Source organism: Bidens hawaiensis, unplaced genomic scaffold (assembly GCF_021521415.1).
Source record: "Bidens hawaiensis isolate Kalapana, Puna unplaced genomic scaffold, B.hawaiensis_p1.1 tig00034518_1, whole genome shotgun sequence".
Classification (NCBI taxonomy): Eukaryota; Viridiplantae; Streptophyta; class Magnoliopsida; order Asterales; family Asteraceae; genus Bidens; species Bidens hawaiensis.
In genome coordinates, this window is record NW_027505323.1 from 43954 (window position 1) to 65120 (window position 21167).

The 21167-nt window shown below is 37.6% G+C and overlaps 1 protein-coding gene across 1 annotated transcript; it reads right to left on the minus strand.

The window, feature by feature from the left end:
• Positions 1-384: 384 nt before the first annotated feature.
• On the minus strand, positions 385-4208 carry LOC143612377 (COBRA-like protein 7). Its single transcript, XM_077086375.1, has 2 exons — positions 3665-4208; positions 385-1805 (listed from the first exon to the last, which is right to left on the minus strand). Exons 1-2 carry the CDS (start codon positions 4206-4208, stop codon positions 388-390), a joined length of 1962 nt encoding a protein of 653 aa, XP_076942490.1. The 3' UTR covers positions 385-387.
• Positions 4209-21167: the final 16959 nt, after the last annotated feature.

Here is a 21167-nt window from a genome sequence, read left to right on the forward strand (position 1 = left end):
ATATTTCATATTTAATCATCTCAATATATTTTATTAGTAACAATTATAAAATGTCTACCTACTCAAGTTTTTATTAAAATATAAATTGTTTATTTAGTTATTTTTTAACTAACATTTTTTTATTAACTTGCGGGTATTGATGATTTGTTTAAGTTAGTAATTTGCTATGACGTACCTAGCAATTTTCTCTCAGTTTCCCACCGGTTAGGATTGATATGCTTTTTTAAACAAATTGAAGCATGGGTTGTGTTTATTTCATCAAACCAACATAAATTATGATATACAATTACTTACGCAAAACATTTGCTTACTATCATTTCATAAAATAAAAGAATCAAAAAATCAGCAAAACGATACCAAATCAACATCCATTCCATTGTTTTAAACCTACATCAACATCAAAACAACAATCGTAGCAACCACCGAAAATACCCACCTAGAATTCTTTCGACCAGAATCATTGGTCGGAAGTATTCCAGGAAGTGCACATTCTTCCCCGTTGAAGAAAACCTTAGTCGGGTATCCATCACGATCTTCAACCTTAATCCCCGGTGTATTTTTCTTCGTGAATGAAATAACCGATTGTTGTTTCCCGGGTACACGTGGATCTTTTCCTGGGTTAACCCCATCCACTTCCCCCATTAGATAGTTCAAACCCGGTAAGCCTTGCATTAAAATCGTGTTATTTTTCCCATTTACCTCAAGAGTCGTCCCATTAAACGAGTACACTTTCTCCAACCCAGGGGTAAAATAGTTATTTTGCACCGCAACAAACCAATCAGGAAAAGCGGCATCTTCCCAGTTAAAAAGAGTAAGCCGAGCGGACCACCCGCCTCGATAATCCGTCAGCAAGTGCCAGTTAATACTGACCCCACAATGGTCCGAACATGGTAACGGGTTCGGTACAGTTCGGTGTTTAATGCTAGCCCAAGCCGTTGCAAGCGCGGTCCGGTTCTCAAACGGGACCAAAAGCGCCTGCGACGGAAGCAACAATGCAGGTGAAGTTGTACTACACGTTCCGGGACTTACACCCCGACACCCACACGCACAAGTCGGGCACGGTATAATCGACTCGTTATAATAAGCCGAAAACGACACACAACATTTCGGTGCCACACCCGTAGCCTGTGTTATGTTACACACCACTTGCCAGCTCGATACCGCCGTGGGACCCGGTAGCCCACTACGGTCCGGAAACACAGTCGGGCTAACCCGAACCGGTGGCCCGCATGTATAATCCGGGTTTAACCGGCCGCTTATTTTAAAATTTTGCGGTGGGATGAGTTCGGACCGGTTAATATCCGGGGGCATTTTGTAAACTTGTATTTGGAACGCTGACTTTGACCTGCTTGGGTCAATGGTTGGTGGCAAAACGGTGCCGTTTCGGCAACAAAAGGGTATGTTGCCTATTTGGGTATTATTAGTCATCTCAAGGGGTAAGTCTATTATCGTTGGTCTTCTTTCACAGTTTAAAACATTTGAGAAATCCATGTTTTGGTAGAATGTGGCTTGTGGGCCGAATATGCACGCGGATGAGTCTCGGGTGAATGGGTACGCGCCTTTCATGTCCCCTATGAACTCGTCTCTCATCCAGTCCCATGTTAGGTTCCAGTTGTCGAGCCGGCCCAGCGGGTTGTGGTTCTCGATGGTGACGGAAGCCCAGTAGTTGGAGTCATAGGTTCGGATCACGTCGTACATGATTGTGAGGTCGCCGGTTTGACGCGGCAGATAGTTGTCTTGTGGTGTGGTCGTGTTTGTTAGGGCGTTTGGGTCTTTTGTACAGCATACTTCCATTACTCTGGTCCCTGTAAGATCAACAACCCAAATCCATCAAATACTTAGAAAATATTGTCTAAAATTATATTAAATCATAATATAAGTGAGAAACAAATCATATTTTTTTGATTTACAGGTTATAAAATCAGCCAATGCGTTTGTCAGCTACTTGAAATGATTCGTCAAAAATCTTATTTATAAATAAGCCAAGTTTAAATGATATCTAGCTCGAGCATAAGACGATCCATAACTTCATTTATCATACTTGATCGAGTAGGCTCGTAGTACATGTTATTATTTATATATTTTTCATTAATATATATTTAAGACAAAAGTATACATTATAACAGTTATTAATACATTATAACATGCTATATATTTTAACCACTGTTCTATCCGATGTGTTACGCCGGGCAGGTCGGTAAAACCTAAGCAACGATAAAACACAAGCGTTGTCACTCCCTGTTGAGGCGTTAATTTGACTCGAATTCGGTCGGTTTTGGTTACATGTGCTACGATACAGGAACTAAAACCAAATAAATATATAAAAATTGAGGTGGACCAATGGAGTGGCTTCGGTCGTTAAACTCGGGCGCTGGTAAAATCTGAGCGTTGTCGATCTCAAACGTTGAGGCAGTGAGCCTACCCGAATTCGGTCGGGTTCCGTCACGTTCGTTACGACACCGGAACTAAACAAAAAAAAAACAATACAAAATTGGCATTTGGTCGGTTTTTTTTTAAGTGTTAACGCGGTGATTCTATACGAATTTGGTCGGTTTCTGTCACGTTCGTTACAATATCGGAACTATAACAAAATATAAACAAAACCATATTGGCATTCAATCAGTTTGCGTTATGTTCTTTACAGTGTCGAAAGTAAGACGAAAAAAAAAGCCTTGACCAATGTGGTGCCACTAAGTGGCCAATGAGGACTTAATGGCACTAAAGTTCTCAATTGTATTATATATATGATCAAGTTATTTTACAGGGGACACAAATGAGAAAAATCAGAAAGATTTATAGTAAAATGTAACCTGCTAAAAAATAATGAAAAATTAATTAAAAAAAATCATAACTCAAATTTTAATACAAAAATAAAAAATGTAAAAACACACAAATATTTCCACAGTCTTCCTTGTTCCGAGGGAAAAAAAGCCTCGAAAAAGACACAATGATGAGTGAAAAAAATCAGTGTCTTTTTGTTTATCATTGAGTTTTGTGTTTTTTTTTTCTAATTGACTGTGTCTTTTTTTCTTGACATTGTGTTATATTACTCAACAATGTGTCATATTTTGTTCGACATTGTGTCATATTTTACGATATATTATGTCTTTTTTGTTTATCATTGTGTTGTTTGTTCGTTTTCGGAATTGTGTCTTTTTTCTCGACATTGTTTTTATGGGAACGGGAATGACGGGGGAAACATTTTGGTTTTTTTGATTTTTTTTCGTTTTTTTATTTATATATTGAGTTATGATTTTATCATTATTTTTTTTGAATTTTTTACGGTTTTTTGTGTAGCCACAAATTCTCCTCACACTTTTAATTTTTGTCTCCTTTTATATTTTAACTTTACCCTATATATATAAGTTATAAATTAATAAATAATAAATGAGTCCAGCAAAAGTCGAACTCGAGCTTCAAAAATTACTCACAAGCCAAATTTAATCATTTGAAATAGAGTTAGAAACAATCTGAGCTCGATTTCAAACTCTTGTATGTTTAACGAGCTAGGCTTGGGCTCGAGCTTATGCTTGGCTTTGCTCATTTATGCCCCGTTTTAGTTTTAGGTATATGGTAGAGTACTTTTAGGCATTTTAAGAGTTGAAATAAAAAAAAAAATATATATATATATATATATATATATAATAGAAGGTAATAACTATACCTTGCATAGTAGCCGTAGGACAAATAAAGCCTTCGTTATCAAGAGCAATATCATCAGGCATAGGGACGTCTGGCAAGTTGACTCCAAATTCCGTCCCGACTAACACCACCCGAGCCGACATTTGATTCAAATCCCCCGCCGTCTCAATGGCAGTCTTCAAATCCGCATTCGGAAACCCTGCGAAAACGGTCCCATTCCCAACCGGACCGGGAAGAGTAGCCAACCCGTCAGCAATCACAGCATTAGAAGCAGACACCAAATATTCATCGTGCTGGAATCCCACAAAGACCCTCCATGATTTAAGCTCCTCGTCAGCGTTGTTTAATACAAAGAGTGTTGATTTGAAGCGGTATGGCTGTTTTTCGGGGTTGGATTCGAGTATGGGTGGGATTTTGGCTCCTGAAGTGTAAGTGTAAGATATGTAGATGCCGTTGCAGGCGTCGGATGCAGGTGGCGGGGCGGTGGTGGTGTTGGATGTGGGTGGTGGTTGGGCTCTTAGCGTGGTGGTGAAGAGTAGGAGGAGGAAGAAGATGGTGGTAAGCATGTCTTTGTCTTTGAAGTTTCAAATTTGATTAGGATTATTATTATTATTATTATAGGCAAGAGTAACGAGAGGGGGTTTTATATAGAAACTGAGTCCAAATGTCTACTAGTATTATTCCATTCTTCACAACATGCACTCCTCACCCATGTTTACCAAGTGCACGTTTTAGGATGCATTTTATTATTCTATATTAGTTTTCTATTAAAAGATTATACAAAACCTTTTGGAGCCCAAGGTCTTGAAGGCCAGAAGTTGTCTTAAGTGGGTTTTTTTGTTTTTCATACAAACAATATTTTCTTCTAAGTAATTTGCTGGTAATACTATGTGTTGGAAGACATGACGTTGGTACATAGACTTAAAATATTATCATTGACGAAGTAAGGGCAAAAGTTGCTCGCGTTTCACATGTCAATATCAAGACGGAATTGTTTTTTTTTTTTTTTGGCTTGCGAGAGCACATGATTTGGTGGGCTTTGAGTGGACGACAAAAAGAAAAAAGAAATAAAAAAACAAAAAAACAGAAAATGATTTAACGGGATTTTTCTTTTTGGGGTTCTTTGTGTATATTCATTCGGCTGACTCACACAAAGGAGAAAAATATAGAGAACCTTTTTTTGAGTATTCCTTTGTTGTCGACAACTAGAGCAGAGATGAGGTGAAGTAATTGTTGCTTAATTCTTTTGGTGTTTTAAAGATAAGAGACGCTCAGAGACCAATCGTTTCTCGTTAGTGATACCTCTTACTCAATTACTATTTTGTATTGGATTCCGTATACTTGATGTTAGTTTGTGACAAGTATATGATACTTATTGTATGCCTCTAGTTTAATAAGAGAAGATTTTGTATTGCATATTATTGATGATAGTGGATTTGAAATGACTCTAGTAATCCTGTGTTTTTTACTCTCGTCTTGAGAGGTTTTTATAAATTTTGGTATCAACGGAACATTCAGTTCTATTCAATTGAAGAAGAAAAAGAGTACTACAAATAAAAATCTGGAGTACACGATAATCATTCTTAAAATTGAGCTCTATAAATGGTAGGATACTAAAATCTATATCTATATATATAATATTAAAGAAATTCATTTTGGCTCATTCTTATTGGTTGATTTTATTATATTCCAAAAATAATAAGCCCCCTTATAGAATTTTTTAGTAATAAAATAATTCAAAATTAAATCACAATAATCATTTAATCTATATAATAAATACTATTAAAAGACATTCTTTTTGGCTCATTTCTATTGGTTGATTTTACTATATTTCAAAAATAATAAGCTCTCATCAAATTTGTATAATAAAATAATTCAAAATTAAAGTCATAATAATCATTTAATTGGATGCGTTTTTTTCTAGACAACTAATTACGGACCCGTATACGTTTCATAACCCTAATTTTCACTCATTTCTCTCCAATTTAGGGGTGCACATAATTAGGGCCGGACCGAAAAATCTGAAAACCCGGACCGAGAAAGACTGAAACCCGGACCTGCAATATAATCTTCGGTTTTTCATCGGGTCATAAATACATTGCATTTCAGTTTCGGGTCGGGTATCGGGCCAAGACCCGGGTTAACCGACTTTTTCAAGACCGACTCGAATGTAGTTAGTGATAAAGCTTAGCAGAGAGGGAAGCGGTGTATGAGAAACATGTAACTGAAATCAACACTTTATTACTTGATTGAGATGAGAATTACAATGACGGGAATTATCTTAGGAAGGTAGTAACAAACATATTAATTAAATAATTACATTTGAATATGAATACAATCATAACATAAATAAATCCCATGATATGTGTATGATTTGTTTTTCATCCTTAATAATTAGACCTACAAATTTTTTTTTAATTTGGTTTCCATATTTGCAAGCTGCTGATCTCGTTCCTTTACAATTTAACCTAGTAAAAGTGAAAGTAGGGGCCAATAATTATCATAACATACTTGGTTAAAATCAAATTAACTCAACCAAAAATAAGAATCAAACATCGATCAATTCAAACATCGATCAATTCATTGAGTAGTTATCATTCAAGAGCAAGGGAAATCATCTATTTGTTCACAAGGTATTAAATATTGTCTTTGTTAAGGCTGTGTGTAATAATTACCTGTAAAAGTGTTGAAGAACAAGAAAAGAGGTGGAAAAGATGAAGACCGAATGCTGAATTGTAGACGTGTTTGTATGTAAATCGGTTAATCAGTCTTTAGTACATACCCGGTAACCGAGACCGACTTTATCGGTTAACCGATTTATGATTTGTGGGTCTGTTGTCGGTCTTCAAATATAGGATTTTCAGGTATCGATCTCGGGTCGGGTAATTCTCGGGTCGGGTCGGTTACTCTCAATTGCACACCCCTACTCCAACTCACTATTTGTGAATCACATAATTTTCAAATTATCTTATTTGAATATGTATTTTTCCCTCAATTTAACATGCTTCGTGTCTACAATGCTATCAAGTTCTTGTTGTTTTTGAAGAGTTTAGAATCGACAAATTAGAATCACTGGTTGGACTAATATAAGCAGAAGTTATTGTTTCTTATCTGGAGGTAATCATAATTTTTCCTCTTTGTATACTTTCGCATTATTTTTGTCTAAAGTTTGACCTTTTCTGTTAATAACATTTTTGTTTGGTATCTGCACATATTGAATTAACTACATTTGCAAATTAATTTTAAATTAAAATTGAACTACTTTTCTTATCATTTGCTAATTTTGATTCGCAACTGAAGCTTTAGATGTAGAGATGATAAATTAATATTCTCCACTGGTGAGTCACTTATGCTCCCATAAATTCTTCTATTCTTTCTCCTTTTGTTAATAAATTATCATATATTAAACACGTGCATCTATGTTGCAAAATCAAATTTAAAATTTGGAAATCAGAAGGAAAAAAATATACAGTAAATGGCAAATTAAGAATTTTCATGGACGGAAATTCCCAAGATAACGACTTTGAGTCAAAACCAGTTGTTTTAAATTTTAGTATAAACTTAAAAGGCAAATTTATTAATAATACATTCTTAATTTTTATGTTATTTTAAACAAGCAGGTCGGGTAGGATGGAGTAACAGGCCAAATTAGATACGGGTCAAAATGGATAATAATGATCATAATGAGTTCGGGTTGAAATGAGCTATTTAAAAAACCATTAAATCAGAATAAGTCAAAATAGCTAACTTTATTTAATGAGTAGAATATGAGGGTCGGTTTTGGTGTGCATAAATTACATAATATAGACCAAGGGTATATAAGTCGTAACACATGCTGTTTATATTCGGGCTTTCTTATCATGTAAGGCTCATAATAGAAATTACAAATTTGAGACGCCCCATGAGTGGCAAAGATAGTTAGTAATGGTCTTGGCTAAGTTGTTGTATCCCATTATTTGGATTAGGTGATCGCTTCACAAAAGTATTGAGAATTTAATTACAAGAAAGGACATATTACAATTAAACTATTGATAATTTCTTTTAAGTTGATCCTTTCAGAGAGCTATTTGTATTTGAGGATTTTTTGAATCGGAAGTCATTATAATAATATTATAGTTTCATCTTTCTTTTTTGATTTGTTAAACGCGATAGGATTTTGTGGATATACATAAATCTTCAGCAATAATATTTGGCAACATGACTGCAAGTTGGTTATCCTTTGTCGTAGAGGTGACAATTTTGTGCATGCTACTACTTATAATGTGTTGATTAATTTTTTCATGTAATATGTAATTTTAAGTAGCACTGTAATAAAAAACGTAGTTCTAATAATAATATATGATAATTTTATTGTGTATCATATTTTGTTTACATTTTCTTAAATTGATCAAAATCTAAAATGTCTATTTCTTTTAGTAAAAAAGTTTGGGTCACCATAACCATTATCTCTTCCAAATTACACTAGCATTAATATTAAATATATAAAATAGCCACATTTACTGGGCATAATATATTTATGATGGTTTAAATAGAAGTTAGTTTAAAAAATTTATAATTTCATAAAATGAATTTTTAACACATATTGTTGTGACAAACTAAATTAAATAATATATATCTAGGATTAGTTTTTACAGCAAATTAATTATTCAAGCTAAAACGATCTAATTTATGAATATTGTTGTATCACGCAAAATTAAATAAATATATAGGATTATTTTTCATAACAAATTAATTATTCAAAGTAAAATGATCTATTTTATGAAAATTTTAAAATGTTTAAGTGAATGAAACAAAATAAGGAGCCCTTTTATATAGTTTTTTTTTTTTACAGATGGTGTTATGTTTACTAAAATGAATTATTAATTTTGTGATTATTAAAATTCATTTTTATATGTGAGTTAAGGACAAACATAACATTTATTTAAAATAATTTGACATAAATACAAAATTTACAAATTGTTCAAATATATAAGAATATATATATATACATACAATTGACACCTTAAAAAAAATAGCTTCTATTTCCGTTTTAGAGAAGACAGTTTCCTATTGTAGTTTGGTTTTGCAATGATCATCAACAAAAGTCTAGGCCAGTCTATAGCAAGAGTTGGCATACCTAAAAGACCCGTTTTACACATGATCAACTTTATGTAGATTTATCAAGAGTGAAGAGTAAAGACGAACAAAAAATAAATACTTATTTTAGATAAGCAAGAGAAAGTTACAAACAAATGCAAAAAATATTGTTTATAAGTAAAAATTTGTAGCTTTTGAAGTTTATGTTTTAAAGTTTAAAATTTTGTTTGTAAACATTCTACTATGTAATGTCATTTTTTGTAAGTCCTTATCGTTTAATATTATGTTTTCGTTTGAATATGACTTACAATTATAAATTATATTGCTGTCTCAAAATGCATATTAAAAAAATGTTGTCGTTTGAAATTATATATACGTTAACTTGGACAGTTTTTTATATTTCTTTCCGTGTAATACACGGGTCAATAACCTAGTATAAATATAAAGAGATATGACTAAATAATAGTCAAATGTGCAGGAGGTAAAATAGGCGGAAATTTACACTCCCCCTAAAGTTGGAGCGTGCAGGTTACGAACGCCTAACTTACGAAGAAGGAAGACCAATTGTTGCGAACCCAAAGCCTTGGTGAATAAATCAGCGATCTGTAGTTTAGTGTCAATACTTTTTGGCTGAATTTCCTTTGCCTCAACCTGTTCTCTAACAAAGAAACAATCCATCGCTACGTGCTTCATATGCTCATGATAAACCGGGTTGTTTGCAATGTGTCTAGCGGCTTGATTATCACAAAAAAGTGGTGTCGATTGACTTTGATGTAGACCAAGTTCACTTAATAACCAACGCATCCATAACACTTCACTCACCGTGATCGCCATGGCACGGTATTCTGCCTCGGCCTAGGAACGAGAGACCACAGATTGTTTCTTAGATTTCCATGAAATGGGTGCACCCCCCAAGAGAAGCAAATAACCTATTCTTGACCTTCTTGAATCGGGACATCCAAGCCAGTCTGAATCACTATATGCCATGAGGTCCGATCCACCTTCTTTTGGTAACAAGATTCCTAGTCCCGGAGTGGCTTTTAAGCACTTGAGAATTCTTGTGGCTGCTTCTATGTGACTTTGTCACGGGTCGGAGACGAATTGGCTCAACACATTTACGAAGTAAACAATATCTGGTCGGGTGGCTTGCAAATAAAGTAGCCTCCCTATGAGCCGTCTGTATTGGCTAGCCTCCACTCCCGGCTCTTCATCACATTTTCCTAACTTCAAGTTTTGTTCCATAGGAAATGCACTCGGCCGACAGCCTAAGACCCCACAATCTTCAAGTATGTCAAGTGTGTATTTGTGTTGGCTAAGAATTAAGCCTTCCTTTTTCCGGGCCACTTCAATTCCTAGGAAGTATTTCAAATTACCTAGGTCTTTGATGCTAAATCTCTTATCAAGGTAGTCTTTCGTCTCATTGATTTTTAGTGGATTGTTTCCCGCAACAATAACATCATCGACATATATAAGGGCTGCTACAAAAATGGTTCCTTCTTTGTAAATGAAAAGAGAATGGTCGGCTTTGGATTGCTTGAAGCCGAGCCTTAAGAGAGCCGAAGTGAATTTTTGGTACCAGTTTTGAGAAGCTTGTTTTAGACCGTATAGTGACTTCCTTAATCTACAAACTTGGTTTTCTTTTCCTTTATTGAAACCTTGTGGGATATTCACGTATACCTCTTCATTGAGATCTCCATGTTGAAAGGTGTTGTTCACGTCTAATTGATGGATAAGCCAATATTTCTTGACTACCACAGCTAAGAGGGCACGAACTGTAACAAGCTTGGCAACAAGAGCAAAGGTGTCATGAAAGTCTACTCTTTCCAGTTGCGTGGATCCTTTAGCTACGAGCCTCGCCTTGTACCTTTCCACCTCTTCATTAGGCTTGAATTTCACTTTATAGACCCATTTAGAGTCTATAGCTCGCTTTCCCTCTGGTAAGGTTTCGAGAGTCCATGTTCCATTTTCTTCTAAAGCTCGTATTTCTTTTTGCATAGCTTTTCTCCAATTTTCATCCTGTACAGCTTGTTTAAAAAACTTTGGCTCATCGATCGAGCCGATGGCCGCCAAGAAGGCTTTATGAGTGTCAGAAAATTGTTTATAAGAAATAAAATTTTCTATGGGATGTACCGTTGATTGTTCATGAACGACAGTGGGTAATGCATTATCGATGGATGGTGGGAGATCAATCCCGAAATCGTCTAATAGTTTTGGTTGAGTTCGATTTCTTTGTTGTCTTACTAGTTCGGACTCCTCATGGATTGTATCATCCATGTTTTCGGTTTGAAGATTTTTTTGTGTGTTTGATCCACTTTTAATACTAGACTCATGTGGCCTAACTTCATTTTCATTTTCAGTCTGGTGGCTTTGGTGTGTGGGAAGTTCATTGGTAATAGGAGGCCCATTTTCATTATGATCAAGCCCATTTTCATTTTCAAGTTGGGATGTCTCACTTGAATTTAACATTTCTGGGTGACCTTCTTGTGATTCGCTCACGTTTGTGTTTCCACCTTGGCTTCTTGTTATCTCAAAGGCTCCCTCGGTTGTTGCATTATACCAAGGGGGAAAACTAAAAAGTTTGTTATTTTCTTTGTTGTCAATAGGCTTAGAGTTACCATAGGGAAATGTACTTTCAACAAACGATACGTTCCTTGACACCATTATTTTATCATGAATCGTGTCATATATTTTGTACCCTTTTGTTCCCAGTGGGTAACCCAAGAATACTCCTGGTCTCCCCCTTAATTCTAATTTATCTCCCTTGGTATCGGTATTTAGGAAATAGGCGAGACATCCAAAAAACCTTCATGTGCTCACAATCAGGTTTTTGTTCGTATAGGATCTCAAACAGGGTCTTGTTGTCGATGGCCTTTGAAGGAAGTCGATTAATTATATAGGTCGCGGTCATGACGCACTCACCCCAAAATCTTGTCGGAAAATTTACCTTAAATCTAAGGGATCCTGCGGTCTCGAGTAGGTGCCTGTGCTTGTGTTCCACAACACCATTCTGTTGTGGTGTATGGGGGCAAGTCGTTTCAACAATAATTCCCTTTTGACATAAAAATTGTTCATTTGATTTGAATTAAATTCTCCCCCGTTGTCACAACGAATCCTTTTAATTAGCTTTCCAAATTAGGTCTCAACCATTTTGTGAAATCTTATGTTTTAAGTCAAATATTTGACAACGGGACCAAAAATAAAGATATGTCCCTTGAACTTGAGTAACCGGCATAATTTTAAGCAACAGAACAAAACAGAAAAGATTTTTTTTATTTAATTTAGAACACACACACACACGCACTCTTTTTGTATTTTTTCTTTTTCTCTCCCCTCCCCCCTAAATTTGCACAGAAATTATGATAAGACCAGAAAAAAATTTATGTACAAAATTTAACCTCAAAAAAATACTCAATCATCAAAACGCAGCATCTTAAGAAACCCTACAAGCACATTAAATTTGGCAGTTCCGACCGGTTTTGTAAATAGGTCCACCACATTATTATCAGTGTGGACTTGTTCAAGATGAATCAATTTCCGTTCGTAACAATCACGAATAAAACGAATTTTGATATCGATGTGCTTGGTTTTAGAATGCTGAACCGGGTTTTTAACAATGGCAATGGTAGCATCATTATCACAGAAAGTAGGAGTGTCAAGAAATTCCAAACCATAATCCAGCAATTGATGTTGCATACAGATGACTTGTGAACGACAGGCAGAAGCAGCAACATACTCAGCCTCAGCAGTGGATGTGGACACCATTTTTTGTTTCTTGTATTGTTGGTGCATGTTTTGTAACAGATGATCTTTTGTGTTTGTTAGAATTGAGAGCAACGGTCAAAGGGGAGTCTGTTGGTGCATGTTTTGTGACCGTCGCTATGCAATTCTGTTCAGCCGAAGCGAAGTACGAAGTTAGAACAACTTCGCCATAGGCGAAGTTATAACAACTTCGCCATAGGCGAAGTTGTAACAACTTCTGCCATAGGCGAAGTTATAACAAGTTCGCCTTAGGCGAAGTTATAACAACTTCGCCTACAGGCCCAAGCTCGCGAAGTTTATATATTTATATGTGTGTCTTGTTTAGGTTTTGTATCCAGAAAATTAGAGTATTGTGTGTTCAGTTCAAGTGTCTAGAGAGAAACCGGAAAGGAGAGTCGTGTGGGACGGTCCGAGGTAGAGCTCACCTCGGGTCGGCCGTCATTTGTTTTCATGTTTGGTATGTAAGTGTTTCGGTTATTATATAAAAGATCTGCAGATGTGTTTATCCCATTCGTGTGTTTGTTCGTGTATGTGTTTGTGTGTAATCGTGTTCTTCGTCTTCTACACCAATAAACGAGTCTAGGAGGATTCCGCACTCCTAGACCTCGTGCGGATCTCGTATCTATCGGCGACGCCCCGGGGGGGACCTACAAGTGGTATTAGAGCCTTAGGCTCTTATGCTATGGTTTGAGATCTGCGTTTTGGTGTTTCTGGCACGTTTCTGATGCGTTTCTGGCCGATCAGCGCCGCAGGCGAAGTTATTGGGTTCAGGCGAAGTTGTCGCTTAAATTTTAGGGTTTAGGCGAATTTATCAGTCAGGCGAAGTTAGCCGCCAGGCGAAGTTATCAGACAGGCGAAGTTAAGGACAGGCGAAGTTAAGGACAGGCGAAGTTAAGGAGGGGCGAAGTTGACTTTTAGGCGAAGTTGACTTTAGGCGAAGATAAAAAAAAAAGTGTTTGGAGTTTTTGTCTGTATGGCCAGGTGTACACGATTATTGTGAGACCGAAGATGTTGTTCCGTCAACGAGTGAAACTTGTTATCTCTGGGTCTTACGTGTGAACAAATACGTGTCAACTCTGGATTTGGAGTTGAGGTTGTGAATGGGATATTGATTGAAACTGGATATTGACACATATTTGGGTGTTTGTGGGCAATGAAATAGTTGTTGTTCGAGGTTGACCAACTGAAGAAAGTCAAACTGAACTGAAGGTTTTCGTCATTACTGGATTGCGGTCAGAGCATATTATTTATGTTATTTTCAAGGCGTTCGAGAATTGGATCCTGAAACGTGATGCTTATTTATTAAAGTGAAAATTCTGGAACAAGTTGGATTTAATCGGGAATTAAAGTGTTTATGTTCTTGATCGTTATCCCTGGTGATTGAAGATGCTTCGGATTAATTAATGGTCATGTGTGTTAGATTCTGTCAAGGTGGTTTTGTGATGAAATTGATCACTTGATGTTGAGTAGTTGAAGATTAAACCTTATCGTATGCCGACGTGTTGGTGAAGTTGTGGAGGGAGCCCAACTTCACGTGTTGGTGAAGTCAGAAGGACTCACGTGATTGGTTGAGATGATCAATTAGGCACGGGGATGCATGCATTTCAAAGACCTCAATCTATATAGTCGGAGAAGCTTACATTGAAGGGGAGATCTGATATGGAAGACGCTGGGTGATTGGTAGATTTGTGAAGCTACAAGACAGTTTCAGACACGGCTGGTTGAAGAGCAAACAGAAGATCATCAGTTAAGAGGGAGTCTGTTGGTGCATGTTTTGTAACAGATGATCTTTTGTGTTTGTTAGAATTGAGAGCAACGGTCAAAGGGGAGTCTGTTGGTGCATGTTTTGTGACCGTCGCTATGCAATTCTGTTCAGCCGAAACGAAGTACGAAGTTAGAACAACTTCGCCTACATGCCCAAGCTCGCGAAGTTTATATATTTATATGTGTGTCTTGTTTAGGTTTTGTATCCAGAAAATTAGAGTATTGTGTGTTCAGTTCAAGTGTATAGAGAGAAACCCGAAAGGAGTGTCGTGTGGGACGGCCCGAGGTAGAGCTCACCTCGGGTCGGCCGTCATTTGTTTTCATGTTTGGTATGTAAGTATTTCGGTTATTATATAAAAGATCTGCAGATGTGTTTATCCCATTCGTGTGTTTGTTCGTGTATGTGTTTGTGTGTAATCGTGTTCTTCGTCTTCTACACCAATAAACGAGTCTAGGAGGATTCCGCACTCCTAGATCTCGTGCAGATCTCGTATCGATCGGCGACGCCCCAGGGGGGACCTACATGTATTAACATGAAATGAGTCGATCCCCCAAGAATTAACATCCAGCAGACGTAGATTTCCTGTCAATATCATCACCTCCATAATTGCTGTCGGCAAAAGCATACAGATCAAATTCTGAGTTTTTGGGTTACCAAAGACCTAGCTTCGGTTGCCCTTTTAGATATATAAGGATACGTTTGACCAAAATTAAGTGAGAGAGTTTAGGATTAGCCTTGAAGCGAGCGCATTGAAAAACTGTGAACATGATGTCAGGGGGACTGGCGGTGAGATACATTAGGGACCCGATCATCGACCGATATTACGTTTGGTCTACCGGTTTCCCTTCAGGATCTGATGAAGGAAGAGGTCTTTCTGCCATAGGAGTCGCCGAACTCTTGGAATCTTGAAACTCAAACTTAGCCAACATATCCTCGACGTATTTCCCTTGATGAAGTAGAATGCCTGTCAAGCTTTGATGAACCTATAAAACCAAAAATGTCGTCATCTCCCCTAACGAGCTCATCTTAAACCTTTTCTTCATCACTTCTTCAAACTCAGAACAGAGAGTATTGCAGGTAGAGCCAAAAATAATGTCATCCACATAAATCTGAACCAAAATCAGATCCTTTCCAACAGTCTTTATGAATAGTGTCTGATAATGGTTCCTCGCTTATACCCGTGCTCCTAAAGACGAGCCATCCCGTCGCATACCATGCTCGAGGAGCCTGATGAAGACCATAAAGGGCATTGTCCAACTTATAGACATGCGACGGACGCTTTGAATCCACAAAACCCGGTGGCTGATCCACATAAATTTCCTCCTTCACTTCACCATATAAGAACGATGTCTTGACATCCATCTGATATACCGTAAATCCCATGTAAGATTCATATGCCAAGAAGATACGAATGGCCTCAAGACGAGCCACTGGAGCATACACCTTAGTATAATCCAAACCTTGAACCTGACAGAAACCAAGAACCACAAGTCTCGCCTTATTTCGAACAATAACCCTAGTATCATATTGCTTGTTGCTAAAAACCCATCTCGTATCCAGCGACTTCTTCCCAGCAGGTAACTCAACTAACCTCCAAACCTTGAGTTTCTCAAACTGATTTAGTTCCTCATGCATGGCGTCAACCTAGCTTGGTTCTTGCAACGCCATTTCAACAGTCTTAAGCTTAATCTGGGAAATAAAACAAGAATACAAGCAGTTGTTGATGGGTCCTGTCTGACTTCTGGTTGAAATGACAGCTCCAAGGGGACCAATAACATTTTCAATAGGGTGATCCCGCTGAATTCTCGATGGAATAGAGTGACCAGGAACAGAACAGTTTGTAGCTAAATTTGTTGGATTTTCAAGGACTTCAGTGAGAGGATTCTTCCATCCCGATGCGGTAGTGCTATGCAAGTACAAGGTACTGACAATATACTCATTTGGAATGGCATCAAGGAATAAAGTGCTATCAAATATCTGACGAATGACACTCTCCCCCTCCACTGGTGAAGCCTCATCTGTAAAAGTCTCTTGTAGGGACATAGTCTCGGTGGCAACTTCTTCCAAATTTACAGATGACAGCTGAGTGGTGTCCAATAATTCAGAAGGGCCGACACTCAGCATAGAAGACTTTTGAATATCAACAGGAACGTCTTCTTCATCATCAATAACAATAAAAGATCCTGCCCCTGAGTTCTCTGTATCAACTACTGGAAACACATTGAACGACTTAAACAGTTTGTTGTAGTCAAATAACCAGTTAGGACCCACACGAGCATCGATCTCATTCTCCTCTAGCCAGTGCACATCATAGGATTCGACGATCTGTTTCGATGTTGTAGACACTGTAGGCAGTGCGACCAGCATATCCACCGAAGTAACAATCATCTGCCTTGTCTTCAAACTTTGGAGTCGATTCAAGATTCAGTAGAGTACACGAACAACCGAAGGCTAAAAATTGTGCAACAATAGGCTTGTGACCATAAAAGATTTCATAGGGAGTCTTCATCTGTGATTTGTTAATCAACACTCGATTTTGAACATAACAGGCAGTGTTGACTGCTTTAGCCCAGAAGAATAACGGTAACTTTGAATCACATAACATCGTTCTTGCAGCTTCGATCAAAGTACGGTTTCGTATTTCAGCAACACCATTTTGCTGTGGAGTACGAGCTGAGCTATACTGATGAAGTATTCCCTTTTCGGCACAAAAATAATTCAGTGTAGAGTTCTTGAACTCCGTGCTGTTGTCACAGCGAATTCCCTTCAGCTTCAGATTTAGTTGGTTTTCCATAAGCACCACGAATCTCTTGATCAATTCTGCACTTTCACCCTTATTTGACAAGAAGAAAACCGAAGTGAAACGAGAGTAGTCATCGGTGATAACTAGACAATGATTACTGCGAGAGAGACTTAGAACATGAACCGGACCAAACAGGTCCATATGAAGTGGTTGAAAAACGCCAGAAATCATATTGATCAACTTTGGCTAGTGTGCTTTGTGATGATGTTTGCCTAAAGTACAAGCCACACATTTCTTGATTGTCACAAAATCTCTAACTGGTAAACCACGGACAATGTTGTTTTTCGCAAGACAGTTCAGGGTTTTGACATTTGCATGACCAAGACGACGATGCCAAAGTATGGAATTATGTTCCGACACTTTTGAAAACACACATGTAATTTCGTCAGGAACATTCTTGTTCATGTCAATTAGGTAGGCATTGTCTTTCCTTCGAGATCTAACAAGAACCCAATTCTCTGGTATGATGATACCGGGCGTCAGAATTAAACATTCTTTGTTGGTAAAGTAAGTTGAGAAACCTGTGTCACAAATCTGTGAGACGCTGAGCAGACTGTGCTTCAACTTTGGAACGTAGTTTACATTCTCAAACTTCAGACCATCGTTACTCACAGTACCCTTTTGTGTAATCTTCCCCTTCTCTCCTCCCGCAAAAGAAACATACCATCCATTAAAAATTTGAATGTCGCTCAACTGAGAGATGTCTCTTGTCATGTGCCTGGAAGAGCCACTATTAACAAACCACGGTATGATAATATTCCTCAATAGCTGTTCCTGCACGATGTGCGAGATTAGTTAGTTTTGGGTACCCAGTCCATAGTTGTTGTGGGTAAACCTGATTTGGTCAACCGTGTCACTGGTTGCCGTGACATGTCTTCCTGATTATCAAAGATCGAACAGGAAGGCTTTGAAAACTTGGTCACCGGAGACTTAGGCAACCATCTATATTTAGGTTTTAAAGCTTTATTGTTTTTATAGATGGTTGGCTTTGCTTCCCGTTTGCGAACAGAAGACACACTTGATTTTGACCTTTTGAACGATTTCAATTCTGAGGCCCACTTGGGTCTCGGAGCCGAAACTGAGTTTCCATTCCACTTTTAAACCGTAATAGGCTTGGTCTAATGAGAATTTGACCTGTCAGCCTTGTCTCTCCTCCAATCACCGTTAGAGGGCTTTGCCTTATAATACCTCACCTTATTTGAGTTAAATTCTTGCAGGTATTTTGAGGCATAGTCCTCTATGGCGTCTGTAATATGGAACATATGGGAGACAAGAACAATTTATAGAAATACGACGGGGAATGCCACAATTAAAACATGTTTGCCTTTTAACAAAAAAAAATCGTTGTGGCCGATTCCCGGTCTTGCTCTGTTGTGTGAGCTTGTTTGTCCGTCTTTGGACTTAGCACTAGATTCTGCACAGTTGAGATTACAAGAACTCCTTTCTTTAACAAACTTAGATGACAAATTCTTAATATGACTTTTACTTTCATAAAGTTTATTAAATGGCAGATCACTGTGTTTTGAAGTTTCTGAAAAAGTAACCAAACAACTGTTTTTGCTCTTAAAAACAGAGCCCACACACACATCAGTAGCAACATTATTCAAAACAGGAAAATTCAAAAAAACAATAGAATTAGTAGGTGAATCATCATCCTCATCAGTCCAGTCCTCAACTATGACTTAATCTGCACGCGAAGTAAACACATTAGAATCGTTCACCCTTGATGTTGATTCAGTTGCCGTGACTGAGTCAACTATACCTTTGTCAATTGTAGTTGACTTACCATACTGCATACATTCTTCTTTTTCTTCTTCTTCCTTGGTACGAGGAAGACTACTGTAGTTATCATTATATGGAGGGGGAACCATGTTGTACCCAATACCCACACCCTTATTCTCTTTCCACTTTAACTGGTTTTCTATCATTAACTCGACGACAGCGCTAGAGACATCAAATTTCTTAAAGTTGAATTCAGCATTTTCAAATTTATTAGTTAGTTTAGCTATCTCCACTTGGATGCATCTATCTCGGCGGTTAGTTCAGAAATTTTCTTTTTAGCATCTAGGTGGTGACATAATTTTATTCTGAAATCAGATTGGAATTTTGAAAAATCTTTTTGCTGTGCCTCTATTTTCTCTTTTAATGCCTTTTCCAGTTTCTTAAGGGTGTTATTTCCATTTTTAATTTCCTTCATTTCTCTAAGCATATTACTGTTATGAATTTTATATAGTTCTACTTATTAATACATGATTGAGAACATAGAACATACCTTACCTCAGAGGATTTGGTGGAGGTAAAGACCATGAAAGCATGTTGAAGATCCCTAACCTACTTCTCAGCCTCATTCTCCTCTTCTTCAACATTCACCTCAGCAAAGTTGGCAGTTTGAGTGCTGATATTCAAGGCTGCCATATGATCTTCCCAAGAAAAGTTTTGAGCCACCAAACCCCGCTCACCCTCACTTGAACTAGCCACATTGTCACCTCTTCCACCTCTCATAAGAACCAAAGCCCTCTCCCTATTTCCTTCCTTGGCCGGATTAGTGCATTCACGTGTAAAATGACCTGGCTCATGACAGTTGTAACACCTCAAAGAGCTCTTGTTGAATCCCCCTTTTTGATTTGCAGGCACATTCCAGTTGTTTCTGCTTGTCCTCTAGTAAACTTTTTGGCTCTAAACTGTAACATATCAGAAAAACCCATATTTATTTTGGGCTAAATGTGTCAAATTTGAAAGATCAAGGATTAAAATAATCTCAAAGACAAGTAATGGGTAAAACGAGATAAAGAAAAATAAGGCATCTTATGTTAAAGAAAGTAAGAAAATCCATCCCACATGGAAAGATGGAGGAAACTGGAAGCATTCCACATGGGTATAAATAAGAAAGCGAACTTTCATCCCACGTAGAAGGGTGAAAAGAAATGGAAGCTCTTTATAAGGAAGCAAGTTTCCATAGAAATGCTTTAATGTGACTAATCACTCTCCATAGTCCTAGCGGAGGGTGCGAAGCACCCGACGTGCACGCGATGGGCGTAATGTGGCGTTTTGATGGCGCACTTTCCACGATCGCATCGCCGCAAGCCGCTATAGTATTGTTGGATAGTACAAGGACTGGAAATGAAAAATATATAATTCATCCTTCGCGCGACGCGAAGGATCAGACTTCAGAATCTTCGCGCTACGTGAAAGACAAAATAATTAAACCGACTTAGTACATCTTCGCACTACACGAAGTATTCCTTCACGCGACGCGAAGTATCTATTATGCATGTATGACACATGCCGACATGTGGAATCATGAGATGAGACGTGGCAGAATGTCTGATGACTTAGCCATTTTTTGGCGGTTCGTGCGACGCGAATGAACCTTTATGTGACTCGAAGTTGCTGGATATCAACTATAAATAGGAGGGTCCCTGGCACTTCACAACTCACACTGAAACATTCCACTTTCACACGTTTACCTCGGGAAGCGTTCCGGTCTCGTGAAACGTGCCAAGCTCCAAAGCTCTAACAGTCTAAGCTCTAGTACGCGATATAGAATAGAAGTGCCGCTTGATCAGTCATAGGCATTTAACTCCAAATACAATATGAGGTAGGGGTCCAATTCAAGTAGACTTTGATAAGTGTACTTATGCCTAGAAATCACTGGGGTTAGATGTTCCTAAACCAATTGTTAGGTTCAGAAATGGCAGAGCATCACAAGAACTTGGAAGTTTGGGAAAAGTGTGGTGCAGAAAGTGTAACACATACGATCATCAAGTAGACTCTTGCAGGAGTAAAGAGGAAGATGAGTATGTGATTCCTGATAAGTTTTGTGGGCAAGATTGTGTCTCTATAAAAGGAAGTATGAGAAGTATTTGAGTAATGAAAAGAGTGAGGAAGATTCTAAAGATACTAGAGTGAAATCTGAAAACAGATTAAGAGCAGTGTTAATATTAAATGAAAGATCAAAGGGAATTGCTCAAGCAAGTGTGAAAAATGTTGATGTGTCAAGGAAGATAAGCAAGAAAGGACTTGGTAGATTAAATGGAGATAAGAAGATTCTGTTGAAACAAGGTTATGAACCTAGAGGGTTCTAGTGGAAGACCAAATCAATTGTTAAAATTAGTATAAAGA

Excerpts from the sequence above, each read along its gene's own strand:
- LOC143612377 (XM_077086375.1), bottom strand. The coding sequence starts at position 4,208 with ATGCTTACCACCATCTTCTTCCTCCTCCTACTCTTCACCACCACGCTA. Across the intron at positions 1,806-3,664 it reads TCCTACGGCTACTATGCAAG|GGACCAGAGTAATGGAAGTA; the intron begins GTATAGTTATTA and ends TTGATCTTACAG.